The 12074-nt window shown below is 32.2% G+C and overlaps 1 protein-coding gene across 1 annotated transcript in view; it reads right to left on the bottom strand.

The window, feature by feature from the left end:
• The window catches only part of LOC145306933 (uncharacterized), a 57425-nt gene that overhangs the window by 28396 nt on the left and 16955 nt on the right, over positions 1-12074 (bottom strand). Inside the window, exons 8-12 of the mRNA XM_080149272.1 lie at positions 9580-9666; positions 6208-6310; positions 2845-4534; positions 882-943; positions 632-699 (exon numbers count right to left, since the gene is read on the bottom strand). Coding sequence (XP_080005398.1) covers positions 632-699; positions 882-943; positions 2845-4534; positions 6208-6310; positions 9580-9666 — 2010 coding nt within the window. The remainder of the gene's footprint in view (positions 1-631; positions 700-881; positions 944-2844; positions 4535-6207; positions 6311-9579; positions 9667-12074) is intronic.

Genomic DNA, 12074 nt, shown 5'->3' with positions numbered 1-12074 from the left:
TTTTTTTTCCTTCATCCTTTTATCTTTTTGTATTTCAAAATTTAAACAGCAGTGACTTTAATATTTTGAAGGTAAGGGAACAATTGTTTTAGAAAATGTTTAGATTGCTTGATATCTAGAGGATCCGGATCTGCACAATAGTAACTTAAACCTGAATTTGACCTGACAATTTATGTAAAAGATAAATTTGCTCTTTACAACAACAAAAGAATAAATGAGCAAACTAAAATAGACAGTGGGCATTGAGGTTTATTTAGTACTATTTTTGTGCTATATTTAATTGTTATTCTACCCCTTTACAAAAATAGATTTATAATCCAGAGAATTAAATTTGCTTTTGGAAGCTTAAATCATCTTTTTGATAGAATTTGACAATTTTTACAAAAAAAATTTAAAAGGAATTGAAATTTCTAAAATACTTTACTTCTGACTAAAATTATTACACACATAACTAGCTTTAAATTTTAAATTAAATATTTCATTTGAACAAATTACAAACAAAAATTACTTAATCACAAAATATGAAAAAGTGTAAATTACAAAGCTTTTTATAGTACTCCTACCATTTGAGTGAAATTCTGTCTGTGTGACTGAATAATATTTTACTGGGAAAAAAAGGTTTATTATTTACCTCCCACTGCTTTTAATACAATACAATCTTTTGTTGGTCTGGAAAACCTGATCTCCGAATTCTCATCCCTAAACATAATATTGTTGTTAATGATTTTTGACACTCATAGAAATATTGAAAAGAATTTCACAAATTGCTCTTAAGATTTTAGAATAAACATTGATAAACCATACTGTTAACCCTTTTTGCTATATGGGATAATGATAGGTACCATACCTAACCTTAGAAAAATGGCCTAAAGAAAATGTACCTTTTCATCATATAAACTGGTCCCCATTCAAGACTCTTGGTTTTCAGTTCTATGTTACAATCCTAGAAAAAAAAAAATGTTTTGCATATTTCACTATGAAAGAAAAAAAGTTGAAAAACTAATTCCTTTCAAAGGGACTGTGCAGAAAAAATATTTTGTCATTGTAGAAAGTAATTAATTTGTCTAATTTTGTTAGAAAGAGGAAAAAATGGCTCAGTAATTTTTGTCATATATTAACTTGTCATAAATATATTTGTCATAAAAGTACACTTGTCATAAAAACATTTGTCATAAAGGTACATTTGTCATAAAAACATTTGTCATAAAAACATTTGTCATAAAGGTACTTTTGTCATAAAAACATTTGTCATAAAGGTACGTTTGTCATAAAGTTACGTTTGTCATAAAAACATTTGTCATAAAGGTACGTTTGGCATAAAAACATTTGTTGTAAAGGTACATTTGTCATAAAAAAAACATTTGTCATAAAGGTACGTTTGTCATAGGGGTACGTTTGTCATAGGGGTATATTTGTCATAAAGGTACATTTGTCATAAAGGTACTTTTGCCATAAAGGTACATTTTTCATAAAAGATATTTGTCAAAAGGGTATGTTTGTCATAAAAATTCTTGTCATAAAGGTACATTTGTCATAAAAACATTTGTCATAAATTATGTTTGTTATAAAAGTAAATTTGCGATATCTTTTGATACAAACAGACAGGCAAACCAAATCTTTGCAATAATTTATTTACGTTGCAGAGCAAAAATTGCAATAACAAGTGTTCAACATCAAAAAAGTAAACTTTTGACAAGTTTATTAATAAATCACAAAGTTTGATAATTTTCAGCTATTATTAATTCTTTAAAGTTTTAGGATCTGTTAACAAATAAAGAAGTATGATTGTTTTTACTACTGATCTTTTATGAACGACGAACAACCCTCAGTTGAAGAGCAGTTGTGTACCACACTAATAGACTTTGTAGTACTATAAAGTTAATAATTTCTTTTATTTATGATAACCTTAAATTAAAGTTTCAGGGTATATCTTAACTTATTTGAAATTCACGTTTGTCATAAAAGGTTCACTTGTCATGTAAGGTTAGTTTCATAGACGTCCAAGCTTTTTTTTTTTTGGGGGGGGGGGGGTAAAATTTTTGTAAGGGGGGGTAATTCGCTTTTGATGGGGGTAAAATTTTTTTGTTAGAGATTTTTTATTTTTTGGGGGTAATTACCCCCTCCTAAATGGTAGGGTAGGGTAAATTTTAAATGGGGGGGGGGGTAATCGCCACTTTAACGGCGTTGCTACAAAAGACCTACTCGTCGGTTCTACAAAAGACCTACCCCTACATTAGACCTACTCTACAAAAGACCAACGCCTACAAAAGACCTACTCTACAAAAAATTGTAATGCTAGAAGGTCATGGCCGCAGAGCTCGGCCCCCTGGCCTGCCTAGCCGCGGGCGCTCGGCCCCCTTGCCTATAACCTAACCTAACCTAACCTAACTTATATGTAATAATGTATGAATGTTTATCGTACATTAACTTAATTATATTTTAGAATTTTGTTGATTTACAAAAAGTGGTTGGTAGATTTTTTTCAAATTTTAATATTTTTTTTTACAATATTTAGGTAAGGTTAGGTTAGGTTATAGACAAGGGGGCCGAGCGCCCGCGGGTAGGCAGGCCAGGGGGCCGAGCGCTGCAGCCATGTATTAGCATACCAGAATATTATTTAAACAAGAATAGGATTAATGTGAAAACTTTGGGATAAAATTTTGGCTGAGATTTTAATATTTTATTTAGTCTCTGTAATATTATGATTGCTGTCATCTTATTTGTTTAGCCTTGCTTTTATTGATGTTGTTATCCTTGTTTTCTGATATTAAAAAGTTGATAAATGGCTCAAAATTTATTTTTATAAAAGAATCAGATTTAGTGCCTTGATGTAAAGTTTATTACCTGAAGAATAAATTGCCCAACGTCACTATTATTCACATCAACATATTTTGACTCATTTAATATGAGATCAGAATTGAGGCTTAAATCTGTACAGATCCAATTTGGCAATAAGTGATTCTTAAATTGATCCCCATCAGTTGGCCTGTTCTCCATGTCATTGCATGCTCCAAATGGATCTCTTCTCAATAGAATATTTTCAAAGTGTTCAATTTCTGGGCATTCATGACCTTTTGCCTGACAAAGAAGTTTTTTGATGGATTTTTTAATGTTTCCCTTACAGCCAAGGTAAAAACCTTTTCTTTCTTTGTTATGTAAAACATTGTATTCAACACTGCCAATATATGGAAAACTAGAACATTTCTTTTTATAGATAGAGGAAGTATCATCTAGCAGTAACTTGCTAATATCACCAGCATGCAATTCAATAACATCACCAGACATTTCTTTCAGTTTTGGACCATCAAAAAAATCTACAAGAATGATTGGAAATTCTGTTACACTATGAAAAATATGATAATTCCACGGTCTCTGGGTGTCTTTGTATTTTTGATTGGAAACAAACAATATTCCAGCTGCTCCTTTGAATTTTTCTTCGATATCATTCTTACTTGATAAACTTGGTATATTTTTACTGATACAATCTTGATCCAGGATTAATATCTTTCCATTGAAATCTCCAATTTTATTGAAAACAGAACATTTTGTTGAGTTTTGCTGTATTGGCAACTTTGATAATTTTTTATTAATCATTTTTCCCTTGACAATTTCTAGATTGGGAAGATTTTCACTCTTGCTGACAATGTAAACATTGGGATGAGATGTTTTCATTGAAAGAAAACATACTGATAAAGGCAAAGCAAGAAGAAAAAGACAGCAAATGCCACTTGTGACCTTGAAAAGTAGTTTTCTCTGACTTCTTGTCAAAAAGGAAACTGCAACCTCAGAGCCAAGAGATTTGTCTGCAATGATCATAAAGCTCAATGATATAACTGACTGCACCACTATGAGTCCACAATACAAGTCAAAATCCCAGAATGAGAGAATGTTTGGCGTGTATTTCATTTCTGTAAATTTGATCAGGCAAAAAATTAGACCTGTAGTGAACAGAATAATGAATGTTGAGGTAATTGTTTGCCATCTTAGAATTGTCTTCTGATGCTTGGCTAGTTGTTTCTGAACTTCATTGTATTCCTCAGGTGTAAGAATATCTACAAAGTCAGGCATAGGTCCTGATAGGAAACAAGTTGGAGTGAACATCCCTAGTAAACTGTTTAGCCAAACTGGAGTGTTTCCCAGCTCTTGGTGGGCTTTTGCTAATCCATTTTTTAGATCATTGTTAGCATATGTGTTGTATTTTTCTCTTATATGTCCCTCCAGAGCTACTGGTCTATCAAAGTAGTAACCTATCACAACATTGCAGAATAAAATTAAGCAAAATGGAATATATGCATAGTTGAACAGAAATACACCGAAGAATGAGTATGCTGCAACTCTGTACAGAATTGAATGTAGAAACATTGGTAGATATTTAGAAGTCATGCTGGTATATCTTGTTGAGTCCTCTGCTTTGCGGATTTGGACAATAAACACATAGAATATGTTTAATTTGACTGTGCTGGTCACAATACTCAGAAAGGAGAAAAACATTGATATTATTGGAATATCAGGCTGAGGAACTTCATTTCCAAACCTAAAAAAAAAATATTGAGTATGATTGGAAAGATTAATATTTTATTACTAAATTATTGGAAATACTAACTATTTTGACTCTTAATAAATCATTTATTTTTAATTGTCTAATCACACTTAAATTACATGCCATTTTTGATAAAATAAGGATTATAATCTCATAAGTTAAAAACAATTTAGTAAAACAATATTACAATAGTATTAAATTTAAATTTGAATATATATTAAATGATGTTATCATTAAAACCAAATGGAATAATGGCAACCTTGATGTTAATAATTACCAATTGGAAATGTAGGACCTAGGTCAATTGATTTTCTTGATTGTACAATTTGGATTAATGATCTTTATAAATTTGAATGTGATTTATTATACATTTAATGATTAATGGCTTATTTTCTTCGTTTTTTATTGCAATTAATAGAACATCAAAAAAATATTTCAGTTTTTATTTTAAAAAGACAGTAAAATCTAAAATTCAAAACTTAGGTGTCAACATCTAAAAATGGTATTAGCGCATTTTTCTTATGCTCAAATATTCTACCTTTTGCAAGAATGGTTGCTAAACGCCTCAAAGTTGAGATATAGAGCTACAAATGTATACAGATACTATTGGGGACATGTACTAGAACATATCAAAGTTTAAAGGTTATATCCCAACCAGGGAGGGAGTACTGGCCCCCCAAAGTCGACTACAGAAAATCCAATTTTTTTCTTGCAAAGGGTAGAAGATTTAGGCATAAGAAAAATGCGCTAAAACCATTTTTAGACATTGACACCTAAGTTTTGAATTTTAGATTTTACTGTATTTTTAAAATAAAAACTGAAATATTTTTTTGATGTTCTATTAATTGCATTAAAAAACGAAGAAAATAAGCCATTAATCATTAAATTCTGATAACTATAAGTGGGTTAAAATTGCTTTCAAAAAAGTTCTCATAAACAAAAACACACTGTACTTTTTTGTAAAAAAATTTTAATATTTTTTTAGACCCTGATGATGTTTATGCCAATAAACGAAAATAATCCGAGCCTCATGTGTTGATTTTTGTCCTTGTTGGGGAATAGAATAGTTGGTGCGCGTCCTTTTTAAGAATATTACAATTGATAGATAGAGATTAAAGTGAGTTATTAAGAATTAGTCACTAGAATGTTCAAAGCTTAATTCAAGAAATTTATCTAAGATACTGGCCAAGAAATACATTTCCCCAAAAAAGTTTTTTTTGGATCATGGAAAGAAAACAAAGTTGCGAGTTTTGTTGTATTTTCACAGTAGGTTTCCTCCTATTTCTAACCACTGCGGGGCCAATTTTCTAACCCTGTGGGGCAATAATTAACATTTACTTAACTTAACCTAAAATAACACATTAAAAGCTACTATGAAAATACAATGAAACCTGCAACCTCGTTTTCTTTCCATGTTCCGTTTTTTTCTCCTTTGATAAATATCCCCTACTTTTTCATTTACAGTTTGAATCATATTATATCATAGATGAACCAAGTGTATTGAGAGTACCTGCAAAAATTCAATCTCAAATAACAGATGAATAAATCACATCTCCCAGTTAGTTTTTTGGACTGACTGGATGATTATAGTACAGATACACTTTAAGCAATAAAGTATTTTTGTTTTAAAAACTGTTACTGGACATAAAAGAACATAAAAATCTTACCTATCTAACTCATAGGTGACAACTCCATAAAGTGGTATCTTCAATAGGCCAACAAGTATGAGATAAATTGTCAGGCAGAGTTGTATAGGACCCTCAACACAACCTAGAAAAACAAATTTTTCATTCCTTATAAAAAATTTTACTTTATATTTTGTATCAACAGTTGAAGTGGCTGTGAATTTGCAAATAACGTTATATACAGGGTGGGGCAAATAAGACCGGACAAACTTTAAACGGCCATAGCGCCAAAACTACTTGACCAATCAGGACGTTTGACCACACTATAAAAAGCTTAGGTAATGACCTTTTAGCAAAAAAAATTTTTTGGACGAAGATAGACGTGTACACCGAGCTGGCCGCGCATATGTTCAACAAGGCAGATTCCAAATGCGCCGGTGGTTAATGCGCAAAATCACATAACGTAGGGTCCGATAGGGAAGGAGTTGGAATCTTGACCCCAAATTTTGTGGGTGTCTTAGGCTCATTGAGACACACATTTTGCCGTGTTTAAATTCATTTTATCTCAATCCTAGCCAAAATGAGATCGATTTTTCAAGATTTTGAGCCTTAAGAAATCACAAACAGTAGGGCCCGACAGGGAAGGAGTTGGAAATTTGACCCAAAAAAATTTTGTGTGTCTTAAGCTCATCGAGACACGCATTTTGAGTGCTTAAAGTCCACTGTAGCTAAATCCTAGCCCAAATGAGAGCAAAAACATGGATTTTGTCAATTTGGCGGTTACTCATGTTCCTAAGGAAATGTGGCCTCCCAGCAGCCCGATCCTAATTCAATGGACTTTTGGACCTAGGGCTACTTTGAAGCATGCACCAATAGACGTGCCCATACCACAAAGACCTCCCTCATTGCCACTATCAAGGAGAACTACGCCAGCTTGGACAGGTACATTTTGACCTGGACCTGCCGGCGGTTAAGGAGGCCGGTAGAGGCTGTGATTGAGGCTGGCGGCGATTTTGTTGAATTATCTACTAGTCATATACCAAATTTGCTTGCCAGTTTTTAAAATTCAATAAAATCTTTAAAATTGACGATTTTATGTTTATTTGTTTAGAAGTTAGAATTTGTCCGGTCTTATTTGCCCCACCCTGTATATAGGTAGATAACTGATAATTAAAGATAAATCTTAAAAAATATTGATTTAAAAAATGACAAATATTCAATTAGATGAAAAAAAATTTTAAAACTTTCCGAACTTTACAATAGGCGAACACCATTTTTAAGAAAACTAAATAATAAATGCATTAAATACGAATAATTGCAGTGAATTATAGAAAATTGCATTCAAAATAGATAAAACCTTGTGTGTTTTTTAAAAATGTCATTTTTAAGTAACACACATTACAATAATTTTAATGATAAAAATGCAAAAAATAAAAAAAAGTAACAGATCGGCTTTTTGCGTTACCTCTCTCTCTCTCTCTCTCTCTTTCTTTATCTCTCCCTCTCTCTCTCTCGTTCTCTCTCTCTCTCTCTCTCTCTCTCTCTCTCTCTCTCTCTCTCTCTCTCTCTCTCTCTCTCTCTTTCTCTCACATTCTTTATCTCTACCTCTATTTTTACCTGGGGGGTTAGTTGTTAATTAAATATTATTTAAAGTATAAAAAGATTAAACCATGGTCAAATCTATAAAAAGTCATTCTAATCTAAATTTATATTTTTCTAATTTCTATTTAATTCACAAGCAACTGCATTCCTAGTATCTAGGGATATAAAAGAGCAGAAAAATATCTTAAAACCAACAAACGACTTTTTTAATAAAAATAAAATAGCCTAAAACTTTTCCCAAAAACTATAAGAAGCTTCACTTTTATATCGTATCGTTTCAGCGGATAGAGAGATCCTTCTCTACAGATAAAAAAAGCTTAATATTTTATAAAATATTAAAATAAAATTATTAAATCTTTTCATTTAAAACTCAACCTTCTGTGTTTGGTCTGTCTGTGGTTCAGGGAGAATATGGACATTTGGCTGTTTATTACATTAGTTCCCAAAGTTAATTACATTTTTTTAGTTGACTAAGTAACTTTGGGGACTTTGATAGAATTTTGATTGGTTGGTACATTACTTTGAGTGTCCAAATGTTTAAACCACTAAATATTGTTACAAAAGGGGTAATTTTGTGTGTATTTTCATTGTGGATATCCATTAATTTATCAGCCATTGTCTTATGCCTTTAGTTCCCTGGTTATTTAGGTAAGATAATTAGCAAGGGTGTTCGTGTGTGGGGGCGTTTTAGGCTGTTTGTGTGTGTGATTGTTATACTACGAGAGTTAATGAGTGTGTGTGGGGGTGTGTGTGGCAAGATAGGTGGGGTATGTGTGTGTGTGTGTGTGTGTGTGTGTGAGATTACAATAACTATTCATTGGAATAAAAAAAATAATGTTTATTTTTATGGAAAAACTTTAGTAAAATAGTTTAATTTTTTGCTGGAAGTATTTAGCAAATATAATAAATTTTTACTTTTTAAATAATTCAATTCTTCAATATCATTCTTTCTAGAGATTTAAACAATTTTTCTTTTGTCTTTATACTGACTCAAACATACTGGAATTTGGTTAATCATTTTATAAAGTTAATGCAACTTTTTCATTACATTTTAAAAAAAGTTTGAAGACAAATATTAATAGAGATGTATTACAAAAATATTTCCTAAGTATTGCTTTTTTTGTTTTTATCTGCAAGCGAAGAAATGGCTTATTTTCTCATAGTTTAATTGTTGCTCAAATTTTAACGTTAACTTCATGTGGAATTGATCTCGGCCTTTTGATCTAATTTTTTTCTAACTTAGTGGAACTTTTAGGAAATTATTCTACGAAAATTACTTAACAAATAAGGAAAGGTAAATAAAAATGAATTCTGAAAAAACTAATTCGTGATCTCTTTAAGGGACGTCCAAGGGGGGAAGGTAAAGAGGGGATTACCCCAACCCATTTAGAATTTACCTCTACTATGGGGGTGGCTATTAGGCAACCCTATCCATTAATAAAGGAAGTAATTCCTCCAACCCCCCTAACATATTATACCCAAAAAGACAATTTTGTTGTGCTTAACATTACATTTTACTTCTGTTATTAAGTTTTTTTACCCTTACAACAAAATAAAAAATCTTGGATATATAAAAAAAAACATGCTAAGGTTTTTGGATTATATTGCAACTGCCTTTAAAGTAAACAATGCACTGGGTGTGTCTAAAACTGTCTTTCCTAATACAATAAGAAATAATAATAGAAATAATCTCCTAATTAGCATTAGTCCCCCCCCCCCTTGACCATTCAGGGTTAAGGCCCAACATATACTATTGATTTTTGAACAATGTTTAGATTAAAATCTTTAAAAATAAAAATAAACTTAAATTACCTGTGATTCCTAGTGTCATCTGTGTGAATGTTTCATAAAAGAAAACTTTCTCAGGATTTCCACTGTGCCACAGAATTAGGATGTAACCTGTAATAGTTAAGGATTAAAATGTATCATAATTGTACAGTATGACTCTTGAAAAAGTATTTTTTAACATCTGATTCTGCAGCCCATATTTCTCTTGTTCTCTTTAAATTTTAACATCAAAGGATATCAAAATATTTTTTTACATCAATTAACCCTTACAGATCGGGGGGGGGGCTCAAAGAGCCCCCCCCCCTCTAGTTTTTTCAATCTCATTTTTTTTGTAGGTAAGATGGAGTGCTGTGACTTCATGACTTTTTAAGTTTAGTAATTATACGTCGGCTAGAGTTGATTTTATCAGGATATCTGTCCTGTGTCGGTCGTGGTGTCCGGTCAAAGTCGGTTGGGTAGCACCAAAATTAGAAAAAAATTTTAAATAAATCTTAATTTCTACATTATGACTTTTGTGTATAAGGAGAAACCTAAAATTTTTTTTGTGAATACTTAGATATCAATGACCTTCTGAGAAAAGTTGTGTTATGACCGTTTGACCGCTCCCTGACCGACTTTATGACCGATTTTTGTCCGGCTTTTACTACAGACATATATCATGAATATCGTGGCTTCTATTACAGCTAGAGACCTATAATTTTTTTTGGTAAATCCTTGAGCAACATCAAACAGATAAAAATATTAATTGGCGCCGCCAACCGCCGTTTTACCGCCGTAACCGCCGAAAATGGCGGTTTCCGTTATTTGCCGTTTTTCGGCGATGATCAGAAAAAGTAATTTTTTTGTTATGAAAAATAAAAGTTCGTCCTAAAATTTGGTCATCCTAGCTGCAAAATTGGCCGCACTACAGCTGTTTTAAAATTTAGCGGCTGGCCGCTAAAAAGCGGCTAAGGAGCGGCCTGGCCGCTATGACTAGAAAAAGTAATTTTCTCTAAAAATACACATGAACCACCAGAAAAATATTTTACGTCTTTATCTGTAACAGGAGCCGAGATAGAGGGGGGGGCTCTTTGAGCCCCCCCCCCCCCCGATCTATTAAGGTGGGAATTGGGGCCCGAGCTGTAAGGGTTAACAGCAAAAAATTTTAAAGCCAAAGTTTTGAAAAAGGGCTTGAGAAACTGGATATTGCTAAATATTTCTTATTTTTTATTTTTTTTTCAACTAGTTAAAAAAATAGGAAAGAAGAGCAAGTTATAATTGATACATTTTTTATTGCATTAAAAATGTTATTTTTACATATAAAAAATTTCTTTTCAAAATTTCATCAAATGCATTTTTCTCAAAACCATTTACCCTCAAATCTTTTAGTATCTCCTACTTATTAACCCTTACAGATCGGGCCCCTATTCCCACCTTAATAGATCATGGAGGGGGGGGGTCATATTGACCCCCCCCCTCTATCTCGGCTTCTGTTACAGATAAAGACGTAAAAATTTTTTCTGGTGGTTCATGTGTATTTTTAGAGAAAATTACTTTTTCTAGTCATAGCAGTCAGGCCGCTCCTTGGCCGCTTTTTAGCGGCCAGCCGCTAAATTTTAAAACAGCTGTAGAGCGGCCAATTTTGCAGCTAGGATGACCAAATTTTAAGACGAACTTTTATTTTTCATAACTAAAAAATTACTTTTTCTGATCATCGCCAAAAAACGGCAATTAACGGAAACCGCCTGTTTCGGAACGCAATGCCTAGCCGTTCTCGAAATCTTATCTCGAAGCCTCCCGAATGACCAACATAGTGAAGTTTACGAATGTGTATTTATTACCATGAAAACAGTAAGTCTAAAACAAAAATATAAGAATTAATTACATAAAATTAATTGTTATTATTTTTTAGCATCGAGGTTGCGTGATTTTAATTTAATAAAAAATATGAATTTTCTAAAAAACTTAAAATTGGCACGAATCATATTAAATCGCATCAGAAATTGATAATTTTAGAATAAAATAATCAACATTATAAAAGTAAATATTCGTATATCAAAACTTAGCAGTTAAATGGTCTATTTGCTGAAAAATTAATGATTTAAATTTCTTCATAAAATTGTACCATTCTACGCTTATTTTCAAGAATTAAAAGATAAATTCTTACCACATATGATGTCAAACTAAGCAGGAAGGCTTATTTGAGATCTTCCACATATCAGAGCGCATGTATATTCAAGCAATACATTATTTTCAATCACGTGGCTCCTCACATGGGAAATATCAAAGGAAAAGTGCGCGTCTCTTTTGTTTGTTTACAAGCCACGCGCGGAGATAGTTGGGAATGCCACGTAACACACTCATTCTCTGGGGAATTCTGGTGTAAGGAAAAAGGGATTAATGGGTTCGAACTTGCCGGGGAATACAAGAAATACATACCGACACACACCCGTCTATTCACTGGGAATCAAACACAATACCTCATCTTTGCAACATGCGTGCAGACAGTGTCCATGAAATCACAATTTCATAACGCATAA

The sequence above is a fragment of the Acartia tonsa genome, chromosome 15, assembly GCF_053477335.1.
Source record: "Acartia tonsa isolate MP-2025a chromosome 15, ASM5347733v1, whole genome shotgun sequence".
Classification (NCBI taxonomy): domain Eukaryota; kingdom Metazoa; phylum Arthropoda; class Copepoda; order Calanoida; family Acartiidae; genus Acartia; species Acartia tonsa.
Note: the sequence above shows the minus strand (reverse complement) of the source record. Positions and strands in the feature narration are given on the sequence as shown.